Below are 22,216 nucleotides of genomic sequence, written 5' to 3' on the forward strand. Positions count from 1 at the left end.
TTAGTGAACAAACAGCATCATGGAGACCAAGAAACACAGCAGAGGTCAAGGATGTTTAAAAGCAGAGTTGGGTTATAAAATAATGTACCAATTCGCACTAATTGGACATCACACAGAGCCCCGTTCAATCCATTATTTGAAATCCGAATGAGTACAACTACAGACCGACCCAAATAGGACCATTGATCTAAACTGACAGACCTGGCAAGAGAGCATAAATTGGAGAAACAGCCAAAAGGTTTATAGTAACTCAAGAGGAGCCGGCACAGACTCCTTCCTGAGGTAGGAGAACATGTTAACAGGATAACTTATAGTCACACTCTCTACTAATCTGGCTACACTCCATTGAAGCATGTTGAGAAAAAAGCCATTCTTGTAAGAAAGCCCAAAGAATTCCTACAAACAGCTTGCAACATACCATATGGAGGACACTGCTAACATGTGGATGATGTGGTCTAGTCAGATGAGATTAAAATTAAACTTCAAGGTTTGCATGCAAAAGGCTATCAAAATACGATAAAACCAGCAAAAACAAATAAGCATTTTGTAAACCAAAAAAAGCCAAATGTAAACCGGATGTAGTATTTATGTACAGACGCGTTTCCTGTTGTCACCGCCGAATGTGACCCCCGGCTACAAGAGACACCAGCCTTCTTCTGAAGACAGCGTCCTGACTCATAATTTCTGAAACGTAAGTTGACTTTTTATTTGTTTATTTCGATTCCGCTGCTGTTACTCGTCGTTTCATGCCGTTACTGAAGGCGACTCGTCTGTAAACCGGATTTAAACTAAGGTCAGCGCAACACGGCTACTTACGCGGTAAGCTAATAAGCTAGTGAGGAGATGTGTGACTTTCTGATGGACCAGCCATTTTCTACTCTCCTAATACCTCAGGGAGATTTACTGGGCGAATATATATATTTCAGCTGAAAAGATGGTCTGAAAACATGCTGGGGGGAACGAAGAGCAAAAGCGGGTTGTGATGAGATGGTTGCCAATGGTCTGAGTTGCATGCGTGTTTTGCAACTAGTTAAAGATTTACAACCATGAAGGAGCGTGTGGGTCTGCCTCTATGGGGAAGAGACAGCTTCATAACTTTTAATTTAATGAAGTTTTTAAATAAAGATATCCGTAAATGCTAACTTACAAAAAGGCAGGTTGAATCGATTACCTTTAATCTATATATTCAGGGAAGTTCATACATACATTGGTTCAGTATGACCACATTTGTCTGAGTTTTATGAGGTATGTAGCTGAATATAATATTTTATTAGTGTTTATTGAGCATGTTAATATTTTTCCCACTAAATATATTTCTTATGTAGCTATTACCATGTCTCCTGTTTTGGTGATGACAGGTTAAAGACATCTCCTGTGTAGAGAAACTAGCCAAACGTATGGCTCTGGTGTTATTTTTGACCCATTCATACACCCAACCTAGCTTCAAAAGTTGAAGGTTCTGAAATTCTTTTCTCTGCACTCTGATCTGTAGTTCTTAAACTGATTTTCAATTGGATTAAAATTAGGCGACTAAGTGGGTCATTCCAACAGGTTTGTTTTGTTGTCTGTGTGTTCAGGGTCTAGTTGAAAAATCCACCCGTTTCATCCTCCGATTCACATCAGGAATGTATCTGTACATTTTTCAGTTCACTGCAGTTATAAGAAGTCTGCCAGTACTGCAATTCCCACTAGGGCTGATGGTATTAGAAAATGTTGCAATGGTGATAATAACTGTAAAAGTTGAGATGTGGATATCAGTAGTGATATATGCCTATTTTCTTCACTCCTCTCTTTCTCATCTGTCTCATTTGTGTCTAGTGTGAGAATCTGCTGCTGTGAGACTGGCTAAATATTACATTAGCAAGTAAATGACAAGTTCATACCCCTGGGATATATCAGCCAACAATTACTGGACAACAAATTGTCCTTGCACACACTGATATTGTGACGATGACACTATATTTTGCGATATATTGTGCAGCTCTAATTTCCACCTCCAACCTTCTCTGTTGGTATGGTTGTTTTTTGGGGGTTATGCCATTCCATTGCTTCTCCAAACATTCAGCGTTCAAATTTGGACTCATCAAACCTTAAACAAGCTTTAACATGTTTTTCTTCAGCAGGTGAGTCTTGCGCAGTGAGTGTGCATGGGGGGCCACTGTGGTTAAGAACATTTGATTGGTTTTCATTGGAAAAACTCTAGCTACTTATTCCACATCCTACTAATGCTCTTTTTGAGTGTTCCTTGATTCATGAACAGCTCTTCTGATAATTTTTTTTCTGAGAAATCTTGCAAGGAGCTCCTGGTCGTCTCTGGTTTATGGTGAAATATTTTTTTTCCCCTTCTGAATAAAGTCTTAACAAAGCTTCCTGGAACATTCAGAAGTTTTTGGTTTAGGACTGAAGTGGCTGGTATTAATTTGCACTGGTAGGAAGCAGGATTGCTTTCTAAATAATTTTTATTACACAAAACTTAATGTATGGACTAATTTGGTATGATGTCTTTTGTTTGTGTGGATTTTTTTGGGTTGCAACTGACATCTGATCAGTCATAGAGTGAGAGACACCGTTCAGGTCTCATGTCCCACAATAAAGCTGTATCTGTCCTTACTAGGTTGAGGACCAGAGCTTAGCTGGCCTCCCCGATGAATCTCTTGTTTGCAAGAACCTCTTAGGGCTTAGGTCATCTACTCCTGAAAACTCCATATCGTCCTTTTAAAAGCACAGCCTATGTGGCCATCTTTAAAAATAGGATAAACTTTGCATCAGTCTGATCATCATCTAACTTTTACTGTCCTTTCACCCAGCATCTAGGGTCATCACCCTATCCATGTTGTAATCCCTGATGGGCAGCTGGTCCCGCGGTGCCGTGCTGGAGCTCTACAGGGCGCTGCTCCGTGCAGGGCGTCATCTTCAGTACAGCGACCGGAACTACTATCGCCGGGCTGTGGCTCGTGAGTTTCGGCGCTGCCAGGCCCTGACTGTACCTGAAGATAAGGAGGAAGCGCTGAAGAGGGGCCAGTTCTTTCTCAGCAGCAGGCTAGGTGGGCTCATGTAGGGTCGGGTAAGGGAACTTCTGGAGGTGGGTTATAGAGGTCATCGGGAGCTGCAACTCTCAGGTAGTGTCTACAAAGCATGGTTGTTTTTATGTTGGAATGGGATTATCCAAAGCTATTGTTTGATGTAACCTCTTGTCAACAGAACAATAACTAGCTTATTCTTCTGCCTTTTGTTCTTTTGTTTTTATCAGGCTTTGTCTGTTTTCAGAGGCAGGATGGCTGGGATGAATGGGGACCGAAAAGGGAAAAAGGATGACAACGGGATCGGAACTGCTATAGATTTCATGCTTTCCAATGCCAAGCTCGTGCTGGGGGTGGGCGGGGCAGCCATGCTTGGCATTGCAACACTAGCTGTCAAAAGAGTAAGTGAGATGATCTCGGTCTGTCATTGTTCTGTGCATCTCACCCACGTATGATGTTGCAGAAAACCTTCCTTCTTGAAGCACGACCTACTTCGTATTGTTTGTGCAGATGTATGATCGGACCATAAGTGCCCCTACCAGCCCCACCAAGATGCAGCAGACTGGAAAGAGAAGCTGGGAAGAGCCTGCGTGGATGGGCTCGTCACCACGAGTACTCAACCATGACATGAAGTCCACAGTTAGCAGGTCCCTCCAGTCGCTGCCCACGTCCTCACGTTCTTTTGAACCAGGTGTGGGAGACATTCTTCTGTTATGCTGATGACATTTTTCTATTTTCAGATGTTTGTTTTGTTTTCCTTGTTATGCAGTGTTAGGTTGGTGAATAAGACTTTCAAGCGAGTGTCTTTTTTTAAATTTATTTTTTTTATCTGTTGACAGACAGCTTACTGGGAGGATTGATACTCTTTCTTTACAGTGGGTTTGGATCTTCTGTCTCCCTGTAGCAGTAATTTTCAGACGTTTTTAGGTTTATTGTAACAAGATCACCTATAGAATAGCTATACTTTTAGATTTAGTATTGCCGTTTTATAGAGCTTTGCAAAACGATTCATAACCCTTGAACTTTTTCGCATTCTTTTACCTTACAACAGGCATTACTGATTTTATGTGATAGACCGACATAAATTTGCACATAACCATGAAATGGAAGTAAAATAATACATTTCAAGTTTACAGTTTCTCAGTTGGATTTAGGTCTGAACTCTGACTGGTCGTTCTCCAGCTGGAGGGTGAACCTCCACCCCAGTCTCAAGTCTTTTGCAGCTTCCAGCAGATTATCTTCCAGTACCGTTTCCATCAACTTTACCTAGCTTCCCAGTTCCTCCTATAAGAAAGCAATTAAAGCACTAAAGCATGACACTTCCACCACCGTGTTTTAATGTGATGTGTTGGCTTGTAGTATTTTGCACAAAGGCCCAAATTTTCAACTTTAGAGCACCTTTGTTCCAGATTTTTGCTTTGTCTTCGACATGGCTTGTGCCAAGATGCAGACAGGGTGGCTTTATGTCAACAACAGCTTCTATCTTGCTACTTTTCCACAAAAGTCAGATTTGAGCAGTGCACAACTAATAGTTGTCAACAGTTGCTCCTCCAGAGGACTTAATAGTTGGCCACTTGAATTCTTGTATGATTAACGCTGTCCTTGCTTTGCCGGTCATTTTAGTTGGACTGCAGTTTGTTCACCAATGTTCTCCAACAGCCCTCTGTTATTAGTATGAGTAGTTGTATTCATAATGAGATTCAGTTGAACACAGGTGGGCTCTACTCACTAGTTTACATTTGAAGGCAGTGGATTTTATCTAAGGGTGTCAGAGTAAAGGTGCCTGACAGTTAATGCATGCTGTATTTTTCAGATTATTTATTAAAACCTTTCAGTGACATTTGTGGTTGTAAAGTTAAAACAAAAACTGTGAAAAAGTTCAAGGCATTTCATTAATTTTGCAAGGCACTGTAATAATCCCTCAGCTTTTTAAAGTTTTTCCTCTTCCAGTCAACGTAGGAAGTAATCCTCAAATAATTCTGCTGCAATTGTAACAAAAGCATCTCCATCATCTCCTCAGACTGCCTGCGAAGAGCTGCAGGTCGCTCTGCATGTGGTGCCACCCAGTCCAGCCTGATGCGGGCCAGGATGCGTCTCTCCCTGCAGGAACGTCTGTGGGAGTTCTACCAAACCAGGGTCAACATCCCTGCTGAGGAGCAGGCCATGGCCCGAAGGGCGGCGCTGGACATCTGTGCAGAGCTCCGAGTCTTTCTTCATGCCAAGCTGCCTGACATGCCGCTCAGAGAGATGTACCTCAGCGGCAGTTTGTATGATGACCTTCAGGTGAGCATTTACATTCATTTATTTATTTTTTCTTTTACTGATCTGGGATTTTCAATAATAAAATTTTTTTTTTCTCTTTTTCATTTTCTAGGTGGTGACTGCTGACCATGCCCAGTTGATGGTGCCTCTCATCTTGGAAAAGAATCTGTGGTCATCCATCCCAGGGGAGGACACTATCATGAACGTCCCAGGTTTCTGGCTTGTCCGCAGGGAGAACTTGGAGTACTTCCCACGAAGCAGCAGCTACTGGGACCGCTGCATGGTCGGCGGCTACCTCTCCCCCAAATCGGTCCTTGAGGTCTTTGAAAAGCTTGTGGCCGGTTCCATTAACTGGCCAGCTATAGGGAGCGTGCTCGACTACGTCATCCATCCTGTGGTTCCCTCTGAGACGCTGACCCTTGAGGTCCAGTACGAGACGGACCGGAAGCTATACGTGGACTTCTTGCCACTGTTGGTGATGGAGGACGGAACCTCACTGATTGCCAAACCGCACCGGCTCTCTGCCGAGCGCAACGAGAACCTGTGGCGGCAGAGCTTCCGTGTAGCCGAAACGGCGCGGCTCAGGGCGCTGGATCAGGAGGACGGGGGCTGCCGGTGCACCTGCCTTAAGGTGGCGAAGGCTGTGTGCAAGCTCAGCCCCGCCCTCCACCGGCTTAACTCCAGCCAGCTCACCAACACCATCCTGCTGCTGAGTGAGAAGGAAGGCGACTGGACACAAGAAGCTCTGGCCGATCGCTTCCTCCAGCTGCTGCGATCGCTGGTGGGACACCTAGAGGCCGGGAGGCTGTCGTGCGCCCTCAGTCCTAAAGTTAACTTATTCTGCGAGCTGACTGAACAGGAAGTAGATGAGCTGGGGTATACTCTCTACTGCGCCCTTTCGGATCCTGAGGGGCTGCTGAGAACTGAAGTGGAGCAGCTGTAAACATCCCAAACAAGCAACAAATAAAATGCCAACCTCAATTTTTGTTTTTGGGTCAAATATTTTTCAGTCGCAAAAAATCCTGCATGGAATAATCACCTCTTTTTGTTCTTATTACCTCTAAAATCACCAGTGAGAAACCATGACACAGTAGCAGTTCCAGTGTTAGGGCTGTTGATATGATAGCTGTGTCTTCTGTTGTCCAAATATTCTCAGCTCAGTGGAGCGAGTCTCCTTAAAGTCATCGTATTAATGAAGTTTAGAGTGTATCATGGTGGATGGACCTCTGACGTCTTTACCATCATTTCATTATAAAGAGGAAGGCACGAAGTCAGCTAGATTTTACCTCCACATTGAGATAGAGATGTATTTAATGCAGTTCAGAGTTACTACGCCTACTGTGCTCAGTGTGTTTTTAATCTAGTTTCAAAGGACTGAATGTAATATTAAATTGTATGTATGCCAATCCAAAATGTAATAAAATCCTGATCAGCCTTAAGGACTCTGCATTCTCAACTTAAAATAAGTGTTTTTGGGTTGGTTTTTTTTGGACCTGTTTAATAAAATGAGTCCAAAAAATTAACTCGATGTAAGAATCAAAGTCATATACAGGTCCTTCTCAAAATATTAGCATATTATGATAAAGTTCATTATTTTCCATAATGTCATGATGAAAATTTAACATTCATATATTTTAGATTCATTGCACACTAACTGAAATATTTCAGGTCTTTTATTGTCTTAATACAGATGATTTTGGCATACAGCTCATGAAAACCCAAAATTCCTATCTCACAAAATTAGCATATTTCATCCGACCAATAAAAGAAAAGTGTTTTTAATACAAAAAACGTCAACCTTCAAATAATCATGTACAGTTATGCACTCAATACTTGGTCGGGAATCCTTTTGCAGAAATGACTGCTTCAATGCGGCGTGGCATGGAGGCAATCAGCCTGTGGCACTGCTGAGGTCTTATGGAGGCCCAGGATGCTTCGATAGCGGCCTTTAGCTCATCCAGAGTGTTGGTTCTTGAGTCTCTCAACGTTATCTTCACAATATCCCACAGATTCTCTATGGGGTTCAGGTCAGGAGAGTTGGCAGGCCAATTGAGCACAGTGATACCATGGTCAGTAAACCATTTACCAGTGGTTTTGGCACTGTGAGCAGGTGCCAGGTCGTGCTGAAAAATGAAATCTTCATCTCCATAAAGCTTTTCAGCAGACGGAAGCATGAAGTGCTCCAAAATCTCCTGATAGCTAGCTGCATTGACCCTGCCCTTGATAAAACACAGTGGACCAACACCAGCAGCTGACACGGTACCCCAGACCATCACTGACTGTGGGTACTTGACACTGGACTTCTGGCATTTTGGCATTTCCTTCTTCCCAGTCTTCCTCCAGACTCTGGCACCTTGATTTCTGAATGACATGCAGAATTTGCTTTCATCCGAAAAAAGTACTTTGGACCACTGAGCAACAGTCCAGTGCTGCTTCTCTGTAGCCCAGGTCTGGGGAATGCGGCACCTGTAGCCCATTTTCTGCACACACCTGTGCACGGTGGCTCTGGATGTTTCTACTCCAGACTCAGTCCACTGCTTCCGCAGGTCCCCCAAGGTCTGGAATCGGCCCTTCTCCACAATCTTCCTCAGGGTCCGGTCACCTCTTCTCGTTGTGCAGCGTTTTCTGCCACACTTTTTCCTTCCCACAGACTTCCCACTGAGGTGCCTTGATACAGCACTCTGGGAACAGCCTATTCGTACAGAAATTTATTTCTGTGTCTTACCCTCTTGCTTGAGGGTGTCAATAGTGGCCTTCTGGACAGCAGTCAGGTCGGCAGTCTTACCCATGATTGGGGTTTTGAGTGATGAACCAGGCTGGGAGTTTTAAAGGCCCCAGGAATCTTTTGCAGGTGTTTAGAGTTAACTCGTTGATTCAGATGATTAGGTTCATAGCTCGTTTAGAGACCCTTTTAATGATATGCTAATTTTGTGAGATAGGAATTTTGGGTTTTCATGAGCTGTATGCCAAAATCATCCGTATTAAGACAATAAAAGACCTGAAATATTTCAGTTAGTGTGCAATGAATCTAAAATATATGAATGTAACATTTTCATCATGACATTATAGAAAATAATGAACTTCATCACAATATGCTAATATTTTGAGAAGGACCTGTATTTCATTAATACAGTGGCTGATGCTTTGCATATTTCACAGTACCTTCCAAAAGTATTCATACCCCATGAGGTTTTTTTCACAATTGGTCACAATCAAAACCAACCATAAACTTCAAAATATTTTATAGAGATTTGTTAGACAAACGCAAAGTAGTCCATAATCTGAAAGTGTGGCATGCATTTGTTTTCAGTCCTTTTCACTCTCAAACCCCTAAATAAAATCCAGTGCAATCGATTGCCTTCAGCACTAATAAGTAAAATGGACTCCACCTGTCTGTACTTTAATCTGATAAGTCCATTTGATATTATGTATATAGGAGCATCAAAACAATGGAGGAACACAAATTCTTGCCAAGTTGTTTCGATTTTTATTGGTTCAAACATTTTTAAAACAATGTAAAAATCTCACATTCCCGCATTTGCTGCTGTAACGTGACAAAATCTGGAAAGGTTTTAGTGATATCAGTGGATATTTTTGCACGGCACTGCATGCCAACGGTGTTTTGAATGGCTGCAGCCTGCATGGGTTACCTGTGTGATCGAAAGGTGGAAAGGTTTAGATGCGTTTGTGTTTATTTCTGTCCGCAAAACAATCAGTTAAGATTCTGATAGGAAGTGAAACATGACAAGCAGGAAATCCCTGGTTTATTGCTGGTTGTCGCATCATTGAGCTGTTAGGAGAAAATATGTCCATGTGTTGATTAAATACAGAGCTGCTCTTTGTTTGCTGGTATAAAAAAGGAGTTCTATTCTTTAAAGTCATTGCTTGGATGTGCAGGTCTGACAACATTGATGAACCCATCAGTAATGTGTACACACATTATCACAGATCATTTAGAACATATTTTAAGACTGTTTCTGGTTCTTTCAGATGTAGAACCTAGGTGGGTCAGGATGCTTTGAAAGGACTGTAAGCTCTTGGGTTTGTGCTTTACTTTCCTGCTTGGTTTACAGAATATTCTGTGCATTCCCCAGTGCAGGCCTGAATCTTTGTAGCAAATGCTCTTTTTTTAATTAGAATTTTAACATTTTAAACTATTGCATCTCATTGATCCAAATGCTAGACTGCAGAAGATCCTCCAGGTTCAGTTTTTAGTAAAGTTCTTGGATGCTGTTAAAACAGTATGTTCTCACGCCTTTAGGTCTACTTGTAAATGCAGATTAAGTAAAGGATCCAGACAGTGTCGTGTTAAGTAGCCAGACAAAGACTAGATTAACGTGCGAGTCCATGTCACCAAGGCTGCAAGGACCAGGATCGTCTGATGTAGAAGAGATCCATTATTAACCTGGAGTCGAGCTCACGACTTGTAAGCTCCTCCTGCCTGTCTGATCAACAGGTTCCAGGTCCTAATCTTAGGTCATGATCAGGATCTTAACACAGGTCAGCAGTTACAGTGTCCTGCAAAAGGATTCCTACTTCTTGCACTTCTCCAATAAATGTTGCAATACTGCTGCAGAAATGGAAGCTGGAAGGAAACGCTATGCATGGTTTTTACAGGGTTCCTGCAAATTTTCTCTTAAGAATTTCATGCTTTTCACAACTTTAATTTCTAATTGTTCCTACATTTTTTATACCATTCTCAACATTTGAGTACAAAAACGTCAACTTAGTTCATGTTTAATTTCTCCCCAAATTCGAAACAACACAATAATGAAGTTTGTTCACGATTCAAGAATGTTTTAAAGAGCTATTTGACTTCTTTTTAGCATCTGGTCAAACTTCCATCAGTTGTTTCAAAATCTACAATAGCTCAAAATAATGTAGATTTGCAAAATCTGGATTGGCTTGTCCTACATCAAATATGGACCTTTGACTTTCCAGACTACTATAACAAAGTCATAGTATAACATGTAGCTTGTGATCTTTTATACCTTTTATTAGTGAGAATTCTAAAAAAAAATAGGGAGTGTTGGAGCTCTCTTTGGCATCTAAACTGGACAAAGTTTAGAAACCAGTTTCTAGGAGGGTTTCTGATCATTGTTTACTGGTCAATGACATTGACAGAGTTCAGTTTTGATGTTACAAATAAAAGTCCACTAGATATAAATCAATTATAGCTCCACTTCCTCAGAAATAAAATTTGCTATCTTTTAGACAATGAATCAAGAAAATCAAATCTTTTTTCTATAGCTAATTTTCTTCTTTTCTATACTTATCTAGACTGAAAAAATTGAAATTAATTTCCAGACTTCCAGGCTATAAAATTTTGGCATATATTTTAATTCTGCACTGCTGAGTCAACCTAGCAGGAAGTCTTTTAGGGTATGTCTGGTTGGATGGAGAACATCTGTGAACATCAGCTTGCCACAGATACTCGGCTAGATTTAGGTCTGGACTTTGACTGGGGCATTCTTACCCATAAATATTCTACCATTCTCACCACTAACTGGGCACTTCCGGATGAAAAAATCCCTCACATACACCCACTCAACACAAATACACTTATTTCTACACAAACGCTCACACACTCACCAACACGCAATCCAAATGGTTGAAGGTCAGACAAGCACAGGCCACTATTACATCTGCTTACTTTGATGCTGGATCCAGTCTTGATTTAATGCCAGTCATGCAATAAGGATTCTTCCTGGAGATATCCTATTTGTAGAGCAAATCTGCCCTGGCACATGTCGGCAACCAGTTTCTCTATATGGCATGCCTGAAATGCTGTGCACAGGACATGTTGAAGAAGAAGAAAAACAAACATTAATACTTTTGCAAGGAAGCTTTTTCAGCCAAAGATTGTATAACTCCGAGATCAGTGAGCTTGATTAGTTCCCAATCAAATACAGAATCCATAGGTTACTTACATTTCTAGTCATTCACCTAAATAATTTCAGATATTTTCACTCTTAGCCTTCGAATCAAAAAGTTCAAACATCCCATCATTCTCCACCTATAGTGTTTATAAAGTGTACATTATGGAGGAATTTAATCATAAGAGAAACCAAGTGAATATTTTTGTATTTATTATACATTGGTAAACAAAAAGACCTGAATATTTATTTTCACAGTTGCAGATTAATTTTAAAAGTTACATATTTGTGCATTATTAAGTGCTTTGGTCTGATTGTAGAGTTTTCTGTGTATGAGTCTTCCTTTGCATACCAATTTATGCTATACATTACTACTGTGCTAACATGAGGTGTCTGTAATGACCTAAAACAAAACCCAAAACAGGACACTTCTTCTGTGTGAACAGTAAACTAGCCATATGCTGTGATGCATGTACCCCAAAACCTGTGACTTTTTTTTTTTTTAAATGGAGTTTAGGAGTTAAACATTAGACCACTTTGAATACTTCAATAAACATTGAAATGACATCATGCATGGTCTTTGTGTTTTTGTAACGATAAAATTAATAATTTTATAAACAACACAAACCATCAAATTTTATGTTTTTATTCAATCAGCTTTGCCAAGCTCCCACAGGAGAACAGAACTTCCTTTAACCAGAGTACAAAACCAGCCCCATTGATTAGGAGCTCTTATGAAAAAAATAATAACGAATTGACTATAAGATAAAGCTGAAAATTTAACAACTTTGGTTTCAAGCAGTGCAAATAAAATCCGTAGGGAGAAATCTGCCAGGACAAATATGAAATGTTTAAGATAAACAATATAAAGCAGTTTCACATGGAGGTGCCAACAAATAGGACAAAAACAAATCATCCCCAAGACAGGAAGCAATGCACATCAACACTGCTTTGCCATTGATGCGGCGTCTTTAGAAAAGGGTTCGCGTGTGGAATAAACTTCAATTCTAGCATTTCTCACTCTGATATTATTGTTTCTTTTAAATCACATTTAAGTCTGAAACCTAACACGTCTCATGTTTTCTACTTGGCGGCTGCAAACCCGACTCGGTCTGCACTTCTGTCAAACACAGTGTAGTACTTCCCTATGAATACATCTCCCAGGATCCAGAGGGGCCCGGCAGGTGGTGGGATATCCATGCCCATGAAACCAGACAGACAGATGGATATTCCCAACTGAGACTCCTGCAGCAAAGGGAAGAGTCAAAACATGTAATGACAGCAAAATCATTTTTTGTTTTAATGTCCATCATTTAATGATCAATACAAATTGTTCCCATGAAGTTGGAATATTTTTTACCAATCATGAAATTTGTAGCAGGAAGAAAACCAGTTTATGCGTACACAGATGGACATAAATGTACACTTCACTAATCAACAGACTGTGGCTCCTGCAATGTTTTAGGAATATGCAGCAGTTATGACAAACTGTTCCAGTGATCAACAAACTAGTTGTTTGAAATCGTTTTTTTTTTTATTCACAATAATATTGTATCCCTCTTTCACTCTGTGCAGGCAAACAGAAATGCTGTTCAGGTAAAGAACTAACAGCTGATAGAACCCAGAATAGAAACACAAAGGGGCTCCATAACAGTAAACAACTGTCTGACCCCACCCATAGTTACGGTCTTGTCTGGTTCTATAATCATGGCAGTTCTGCATAGAACCGATAACTTTCAAATGCCTTCCTCCTTTTTAAAGTCTACTTGTTATGTCCTCCTTCAATTTTAAGACCAGTATTCAGAACTCCAAATTCAGCCCAGAACCTTACATCTAAGTTTCCGATAACAGGAAATTGATTATTTTGAAAAAAGTTGCCGTTAATTAGTTTGTGTTGTTCCTTTATTCAGTTCTTTAACACACCATAGTGCAAATAGTAACATTTAAAACTTTATTATAGATTAGTTCCAGTAATCAGTTCACTTTGATTTAAGGTGTCATGATCGCGATTCTCAGAATATGTTTTATAATATACAAATCTCAGTTCTTTCTATACAGAATGCACTTACAGGTCATTGATTAAGTTGAATAATTTACTTTTCAGATTCAGATTTTTTAATATACGGCCTTTTTATGATTAGTGTAGATTCACTGGATTTTTGTCTTTTCAATTGGGTTTTTCATTTACAGGTTCTATATTTTTGAAGCCTTTTGGGATTTCGATTTGTTGAAGGCACTCTATAAATAACATTTACTCTGGCAGAGATAATGTCTGAGTGCAAAGAAGAAGACCAACAGATTAATTTTTACAAGTGGAGCATTACGGCTAACGCTACAATGCTCTGAAGTCCCATGCGGACAGCAACTGGATGGAGCTTTGAAAATATGACTAACATGATTTTCTTATTTGCAAAACAACTACTAGGAAAAACACTCTACAGCAACCCAAAAATCTGAGGTTTAAGAAAATGGCTGTGCTTCATTTAGGTGCTTTAACTGAGATTTTTGAAAAAGATTCTCTAACAAAGAAGATAGAAATAACTTAAGGTTGATAAAATTGAGGAAAAAAAAAAAACAGCCCTATCCTGTATTTCTGTGGAAATTTTGCTGCTTTTTGCAAACCGCGAAACCTTCTCTAAATACATACCTTCATGACATAATCCTCTCCAGTCAAGTTAAACGTCTTCCCTCCGATGTTGAGTGAGACAACAGGAAGAGTTGGAATCTTCTTGCAGTCAATCAAGTACTAGAGAGGAAAAATAAGCATGCTCAATTTAACACAAGAACAAAAGATGGAAGACTAAGAAGATTTGCGACTCCTACCTCTCCCATCAGCAGAGGCAAAGCTCCGATAGCTTTGTTCAGCGCTCGGATTTCTGCTGCTGGACCAACAATTAGAGACGTCCCCGTGTCGACAATTGCCTGGCAACTGGCTTTGCAGAGAGTCAATTGGTTTCCCACATCAACACTGGAAGATGAGAAGAACCGCAGATCAAGTATTAGTTGATGTCAGCTACTGTACAATGAAAGGACTGTTTAAAAAAAAATTACTGTACCATTTACTGTTAAACGCCACCAAAAATTGTCACTTTAATGCATTCAAAGAGACGACAATACTAACAACTGTAAAAAAGTAGGTATATCTAAAGTAAGTTTCAAGAACTGAAAGTGTTGTCACTTTCACCAATTTATTCCAGTTCCTCAAAGCAGAAAACCTCACCTGTTCATACCGATCTGCCAGTAGGCCTTCCTTGTCACGTTGACATAGTGTAGGTCTCCAGTGTAGTACTGTGGGTCAGTCCCACCCAGCACCAACTCTCCTCCCACTGCTGCTTTCGGGTCCCTGAGAGTACAACCATTTCAGCAGAAACATTTTCGTAAGTCAAAGGGTTTTACAATCAATTATGCAACAAACCGACACCTTGCAGTGGTTTCCTCCTTGCAGTGAAAGTGTAGACCAAGCTCAATAATCCCAAAACCTATTTGTCTTAAACCCACCTGCTGATATAGACAGAGAAAATGTTCTGGGGCAGCAGCTTGGCAGCCATGGCTGTGTCGAACACAGGGGTGACATTAGCTACTGATATTGAGGGATACCCCATCCCCAAGACCCCATCGAACCGCGCAACAACAAAGGTGATGCCAGGCTGCTTCACTGCTTCCCCAAACTGCTGACCAGGCACAGCTAGACCTGCAACCTGCAAGCAAAGAAAGCCATAGTTGAAGATCAGTGCATTCTGAAACAAAGAAAGTGATCATTGAAGAAAAGGCTCTGTGATGGTTTCCTAAACTCACTGAGACGGTGTCCTCACTGATGAAGCCAGACAAGCTGCCTCTGCCGTATCGGATGGCAAACTCTGTGCCGTTCTTAACATATGTGCTGGACTTTTTTGAGTTGTACCGATGATGAACCCCTAAACAGAAAAGAAAGAGATTACTTTATTATGCAAGTGACTATTGCTACTTTAAAAAAAGAAATTGGTTATGGTGCAAAAGACTACAGTTTTTACGTGAGTAACAAGTGTTTCAATGATTTTTAATTTAAAATCTCTACAAATAATGCAAAGTGAACTCACAACAGGCCAGATCAAAGAAAGAGCAGTGGATGGACGGGACCCAGAGGTTGGAGGAGCCGGTGTCAAACAGGACAGTGAAGTTCTGCGGAGGGGTCCCAATGGTGATAACACCATAATATTGGGCCTGAGAAAACACCAGCAGAGGTCATGGCAGTTTGCAGATTCTGTGGCAAATCAATTATGCAACAAAGAGAACAAAGATTTCCCATCAAAACACAAAGTTAGCCAATAAAGGGTTTTGTTAAGTTCTCATTGAACGGTCTTTCCACATTTTTCACAGTACAGATCACAAAATTCAGTTTGTTCCATCGGGTTTATAGTAGTGCATAACTGTAAAATGGCAGGATCCATTTCACGAATGAAAATCTGATTGCATCTGAATTCAGCCTTCTCTACTTTGATACCCTAAATGAGATTAATCTCATTGCTGCATTTTTAAGGCTCCTCCCACCTGAAGCAAGACCAGATCTGAGCACTTAATTTCAGTTTTGGTCTGAGCTCTTTTGTTTAGATCTTTGGGTTTTGGATCATTGTGTTGTTTGGCTCAATCAGATGCCATTGGTCTAAATCTCCACCTGTTGTGGTATTTTATAATTTATCTTCTTATTTTGAATGTCCAATTGAGCTGCCTGGGACTACACATGGAAACTGGTGTCATGGCTAAATGGTGGAATTAGAAAGGGGGGAGGTCATATTATCACTGACTGTGCAGTCAATAGAGTTTCCCCCACTCTTCTCCTTGCCCTTGGAGTGGTACTACCTTGAGCTGCGGCTCATCGGTCAAGTTTGAAGAAGTCTTTACACCTGCAACTGTTTTTGTTGTTTGTATCATAGAAACAGACAAAATGTGTGTTGGGGCACCAGAAACAGGGACTTACCCAGGACACTATTCAAGCAAGAACTGCCACCGGTTGGAAAACATCTAAAATATGCAGGAGATTGGCTCTTGAGGTATTGAATTGGGACACCACAGATCAATCAAATTAAATCCCAGTAAAGCACACTGAAGTTTGTGGTTGTAACATAAAGAACATGTGAAAAGGTTAAAGTGAATTGATCGCATGTAGTTGTGATATGGACAGCCTGGAACTTTTTTTTTTTAAGAGCATAACCATAGGATGGATTTTTGGGTATAATGACTTACTGGTTTTGCAAAAACTAAACTTAGAGGAACACTTGCAGGATAATGCAGACTTCCTGTTTCACTGCAAGTTACCTTTAAACTTAGTATGAGATTTTACAGTCAAACATTTGCTTATATAATGTATTTCTATCAGGAGTGACCCAATTTATTTTAGAAAATGTGACAAACGTAGAAGGTATTCATGCTCTGATAAAACCGTAGCCAAATGATAGATTGTGTCGATATTAGAGAGTTTCTGTCAACATAATGTGATGAAATATGTTTAATTTAGCCTCTGTTTAAACTTGAATGGAGGCGTTCTGCAGGTGCACCTACATCCATGAAGTTGGTCAGTCTCTCCACGGGTAAGTTGGGGGAGAGAGCGCTGTCCGGAGCTCCAGCACTTTGGGCCAGAGCCCGAAGTTCTTCAACAGTCTTCCCATTGTCGCTCATGAGACGGCGTGCACTTCTGGTTTTGTACAGCGGCACTCTGGAACGACATGTTTATTGGATTAAAGCGCAGCAACGTGTGAGCATCACGGGAGTAAAACGCGCTTCCTTGTTCTCCCTCCTTCACACCTCTTATGCAAACTTTTAAATGACAAATTACAGTTGCCGTTTTCCCTTTCTTAAGCTAAATCATTAAGGTTGTGGATTGAAGACACGTGCGTCTAATTTTGCGCTTAAACAACTTTAAAAGACGCACGCGCATTCCTCAGCCTGCGGAGTTGTGAGATAACCAGATGATAGACAGTATTTACCTTATGATGGCGGCGCATTGAGTAATAACCAGCGCCAAGATAACATAAAGGATGCCCACTCGTTTCATGTCTGTGCTCCTCATGAGAAACAAACCAACTTCCCACTTCAGCGATTCTTCAGAAACAAGCGGGTCCGCAGCCACAGCCCTCTTTTTAAACTGACGCACTTAGCTAAAATCTGCTTCGGAAATGCCCAATCGGCTCTTCCCGTCACGCAGCTCTGTCATTGGATAAAAATAAGCAGCGGGATGCTCTGATTGGTCGAAGAGGGTGAGCGTGATGTCAATATAGAGATCGGTCACGAGTTGTTATGTGAATACAACAGGAATGATAGAGAACATTGTGATGCATTTGGTTAATTATTAGCAGGTCTAACTTAAAAAACGGTTAGACATTTTTCTAAAAGCTGTTTCATAAATAAATACTCCATCCATCCATCATCCAACCATTGTCTTCCGCTTATCCGGGGTCGCGGGGGCAGCAGCCTAAGCAGAGAGACCCAGACGTCCCTCTCCCCAGCCACTTGGGCCAGCTCATCCGGGGGAATCCCAGGCGTTCCCAGGCAAGCCCAGAAACATAGTCCCTCCACCGTGTCCTGGGTCTTCCTCTGGGCCTCCTCCCGGTGGGACGTGCCCGGACCACCTCACCAGGGAGGCGTCCAGGAGGCATCATAACCAGATGCCCGAGCCACCTCAACTGGCTCCTCTCAACATGGAGAAGCAGTGGCTCTACTCTGAGTCCCTCCCGGATGACCGAGCTTCTCACCCTTTCTCTAAGGGAGAGCCCAGACACTCATGTGACATTCCACGTCCCAAGAGCCAGCTTCTACAGCTGAGGATCGACCCATGACACATTGCACCTGACCCCTTTGGCCCCTCCCACAGGTGGTGAGCCCATCGGAAGGGGAACCCACGTTTCCTCTGCGGGCTGTGCCCGGCCAGGCCCCGTGGGTAAAGGCCTGGCCACCAGGCGCTCGCCTGCGAGCCCCTCCTCCAGGCCTGGCTCCAGAGGGGGGCCCCGGTGACCCGTGTCCGGGCGAGGGAACACTGTGTCCATTTGTGGCAATCATCACAAGGGGTCTGTGGGCTGCGCTTTGTCTGATCCCTCACCTAGGACCTGTTTGCCTTGGGTGACCCTACCAGGGGCATAAAGCCCCTGACAACATAGCTCCTAGGATCATTGGGACACTCAAACCCTTCCGCCACTTTAAGGTGGCAGCCCAGGGAGGGGATAAATAAATACTCTTATAAATAATATTATTTAGGTCTAAATAAACTTAATTCAATTCTGAATTAAATCAGAAACAAAGTTCTAATTCATTTTGTGGACAGATGATAGCACTGGTGTCCATTGGGAGTTTTAGGGGTAATAAGGCTTTCTGCCCAGGGTGGAATGAGCGGGTGGGGTGCCACTAGGCAAAAACATTAAAAAACTTTGTAAGCTGTGTCCAGAACATGTTTTCCTTCTGATTTTGTGACACTAGTGGCCTTTGCATGACAGTTTAGCAGACAGGAAAAGAGACAAAGAGAGAAAGGGGAAACATGCAGTAAATCTAACCTAGAACAGCTGGGTCAAGGAATGTTAACCTCCATACCTACGGTACCTGGCCTATCCACTGCCCCACATCTCAAGTTTTCTATGGAGTATTTTTTTCCATGTCCACCAAATGGGAATAGGTACCTTTTAACTTATCTGCCAAATTCAAGGACAATGTATGAGTATTAAAAGAGTCTCGGCCATCTCTATTCCACAAAATAAACATGTAGACTCCTCAGACCTCAACTTGCTCACCTTGGACAGCCCTGTATTACAATAATTTAATTTTTACTGTTAGATTTTTGGCATATTCTTAAAAGAAAATGTAGTGACCACTTGTTTTTAGATGACAATATAGATAGAAATTCAGCTTGGAAATACACACATAGGAAAAAAAATAAAATAAAAACAAACAAATTGAGTCTTTTGCAGTTACAGTGAAGCAATGAAAAAACTGTCATGTCACAAAAAATGTAAAATCTTTATAGACATAAAAATGCCAATTGGATGCTACTGGAAATACTAGAAACAAGAAAAAAATTAAAACTTTGCAAAAATGGCTCGAGTTCTTTAATAATGGGCTATTACTAAGGTTGCATGCTTTAATTAATTTTTTATTTTGGTTTTATTAAAATTTTATTTTCAGATGCAGATGCCTACAGATTTTGAAATCTAAATTAAATAAAAATTTTACTAAATAAATAAACAAAAACAAGATAGACCCCAAAATTCTCAACCGAAACAGAAACAATGATCTAGAATCTAACTCACTCACTGATTACTCTATAGCTAGAGTAATCAGTCAAAGGCATTTTGCAATGCTCGTGCTTCTATTACCCCTTATTGCCATTCTGTTCTTTAAAAAGGAGCACCAGAAGTGCAATAAACAAAAATTAGCTGGTCAATGGTTAGGACTAATTGCTCGGGTAGCTAGCCTGCAGTCGGCTGCTTATCAGCCATAGCAATCATGATGATGGGTGGAAGATCTTTGCTTTGCAAATCATGGCTCCAGCTACTTTGGCACTTGCTCTGCTATCTCACTTTTAAAATCTAGGAATTGTAGTACAAAATCTTTTTAAAAGGCTTTGAGACCATAACTTTTTGGTACTTCTTGGTATACCTTCATCCTGGTAACTGGCCAACATCTACTACTGGCAGTCATAAAGTTGCCACGTTGATACTGCCAATAAGGCACTGTTAAAGACCTTAGATGCTATGGTTTGATGAAGACAAGATGGTCTTTGTTCAGAAGTGTTTGGCTGTCCTCAGCACCCAGATCCAATAGAACGTCTGCTCTGGAAAAATAAGTCTACTAGATGAAGATGTAACTTTGAAACATCTTGACCTTGTTGATGATGTATATCAAAGAGGACAGTTCCTATCACTGGTTTTGGGGAACTAGCATTTTTTTCTGAAAATAGATAACCTGACAATAACCTTAGCTACATACAAGTAACTATGGTGTAGAAAACACTAATTACCCGAAAACCATTTTTTAGCTCACCATTTATGGGCACTGAAAATATTTTCACAATAAAGACTTTGTGCTTAAGCATCACAGTGATTCCAGAAAGAGCACCAGTCAGGCCTGCTGAGCCAGTTTAAGATAACGTTTCCTGTTAACAAAGCCACAGTCCTGAGATACAGAAAATGACGTTCGAACAAAAGGATGACTGACATACAAACACAACCACACACTATTAGCCAATCTGTCGATCAGATTTTGGATCTGGAACAATAGGAGATTTTGGAACAATAGGAGCTGCTGTAGATTTCTGAGAGACAGTTTCAGTGTACTGTAAGTCTGTCTGGCAGTTTGACCAAAAGATGATCCTCCCACATCTTTTCACTATCTTTCTCGGTGCTTTCTATCACTGCAGATACAAAATACACCTTTCAGGTAGTCTTGGACTGCGGATCAAGAGTGTTAATGGAAAGAGGAGGAGACTTGGTATTTTTGGCTGGAGTACAGAAATGTGAATATACTGGGACAATCCATCACTTGTACTGGATTATGCTCACTAACCAACACAGGACAGCAGAGACTTCACAACTGGAACATGGCGGTAACAAAAAAACCTAATCTGTCTTTATATTTGTACCTGAAACTGAGAGAAATACAAAGACAAAATGTAAATTTTTATTTGTCAACAGTCTCAGTTTGTTTTTCATACACATGCATGTGTTATACCTTAAGTTCAATAGGATATACCTTTGTCAAAACCCAGTAATGGTGTTGGAGAAGTTGGGATAGACATCTGAAACCATGCAGGCTGCTCAGTAAGTTTAAGATTATAAACCTTGTATACTTAGAATAGCAAGTCCTTTGGTAAAGCAAGTTTGAGAATCATTAGGGATGATATGGTATCTATCTTTAAACATCTGTCCAATATAAGATGTGAAATAAAATAATTGACTTTATCACAGCAACGAATGAACAAGCCAAGGCAGCAATTATTCCTAAAGTCAATTTGTGTCAAGTTGATCATGTGTGTCAACACTATGCAATTATGTAATTACTACAGTGAATTATGTAAGTGTTGCATTTTTCCTTCAAGGTGTCCTGTAAAGCAGGCTATAACATGCTTTCTGTTAGGTTTTTAAAAAGAGGTTTTATAACTGATTAAAACTCTTATAAAGATGCCTGAATGATAATAAATTTTATGTCTAACCTAGCATTCTTTGAAAAGACCACACCACAGGCATAACACTGTGTTATTAAAACATTTTAAATGACATATGTCCCAAAAGTAAAAAAAAAAAACATCTTGGTATTACTCAACCTTAGTGCTGCGTTTAACATTACATCATAATGTCTTAATTGATAGACAAGGAAAAGGGTGATATTTCTTGTACTCTGCTGAACTGGTTCTGATCTTACTTTGTAGACTGAAACTGCTTTGTGTCATTTGGTAATTATGAATCTGAGGAAGAAATTACCCCGTGTGGGGTGCATTCTCAGACCTCTTTAATTTCATATCTACATGCTCCCTCTAAATCAGATCTACAACCTGGCTTACCATATCTGTGCAGGTGAGGACGTACAACTTTTTGTTTCTGTGTCACCACATAACCCCGGTCCACTACAGTCACTGAGTCAGTGTGTCCAAAATATCCATGGATGGGTCAGAGTTTCCTCAAGTTTAATTGAGAAAAGACAGAAGTCATTGTTTCTTATTCCCAAAAATGTAGGATTAGGGAGCAGGACTCAACCAGACAGAATAAGCTAACAAACTACAGAGCATACACAAAAACTGAGGTGTTCTGATGGACTCAGATGGAAATGTCAAAATCTAAACAAATAACTCATATTACCACCCATGAAATATTGATGGAATATAGGGGTTCTTATCAAAACAGGAGTAGGAAAACTGTTGAAAGCTTCTATTTACGGTTGGTTAGATTATTATAATTGTGTTTTTGCTGGTGTCTGTAAAAATAAATTAATTATTGAGCTGCAACTCATCCTAAATGCAGCTGCTTGAATTCTGACTACAAGCAGGAAAGTAGACTGCATGGCTAGTCCTTAAATTGCTGTTCTGGCTTCCTGTTTGTAAGATTT

The 22,216-nt window shown here is 40.7% G+C and overlaps 2 protein-coding genes across 6 annotated transcripts; one reads left to right on the top strand and one right to left on the bottom strand.

The window, feature by feature from the left end:
• The first annotated feature begins 556 nt into the window (after nt 1-556).
• LOC124863827 (mitochondrial dynamics protein MID51) lies at nt 557-6,639 on the top strand. Of its 5 annotated transcripts, none has more exons than XM_047358332.1 (6): nt 557-691; nt 2,808-3,119; nt 3,268-3,421; nt 3,531-3,711; nt 5,041-5,303; nt 5,395-6,639. In XM_047358332.1, the coding sequence occupies exons 3-6, from the start codon at nt 3,275-3,277 to the stop codon at nt 6,223-6,225; spliced, it is 1,422 nt and encodes a 473-aa protein (XP_047214288.1). In that variant the 5' UTR covers nt 557-691; nt 2,808-3,119; nt 3,268-3,274; the 3' UTR covers nt 6,226-6,639. The 5 variants fall into 5 exon arrangements, with proteins under 5 accessions (XP_047214288.1, XP_047214290.1, XP_047214291.1 ...); XM_047358334.1 differs by having other exon boundaries at nt 2,808-3,044; nt 3,251-3,421; XM_047358335.1 differs by having other exon boundaries at nt 2,808-3,044.
• A 5,149-nt stretch (nt 6,640-11,788) lies between these two features.
• LOC124863828 (cathepsin D-like) lies at nt 11,789-17,312 on the bottom strand. The gene is made up of 9 exons (XM_047358336.1): nt 17,119-17,312; nt 16,694-16,847; nt 15,235-15,358; nt 14,954-15,072; nt 14,657-14,856; nt 14,379-14,501; nt 13,982-14,126; nt 13,806-13,904; nt 11,789-12,403 (listed from the first exon to the last, which is right to left on the bottom strand). Exons 1-9 carry the CDS (start codon nt 17,199-17,201, stop codon nt 12,242-12,244), a joined length of 1,209 nt encoding a protein of 402 aa, XP_047214292.1. The 5' UTR covers nt 17,202-17,312; the 3' UTR covers nt 11,789-12,241.
• Nucleotides 17,313-22,216: the final 4,904 nt, after the last annotated feature.

Source organism: Girardinichthys multiradiatus, chromosome Y, assembly GCF_021462225.1.
Source record: "Girardinichthys multiradiatus isolate DD_20200921_A chromosome Y, DD_fGirMul_XY1, whole genome shotgun sequence".
Taxonomy (NCBI): domain Eukaryota; kingdom Metazoa; phylum Chordata; class Actinopteri; order Cyprinodontiformes; family Goodeidae; genus Girardinichthys; species Girardinichthys multiradiatus.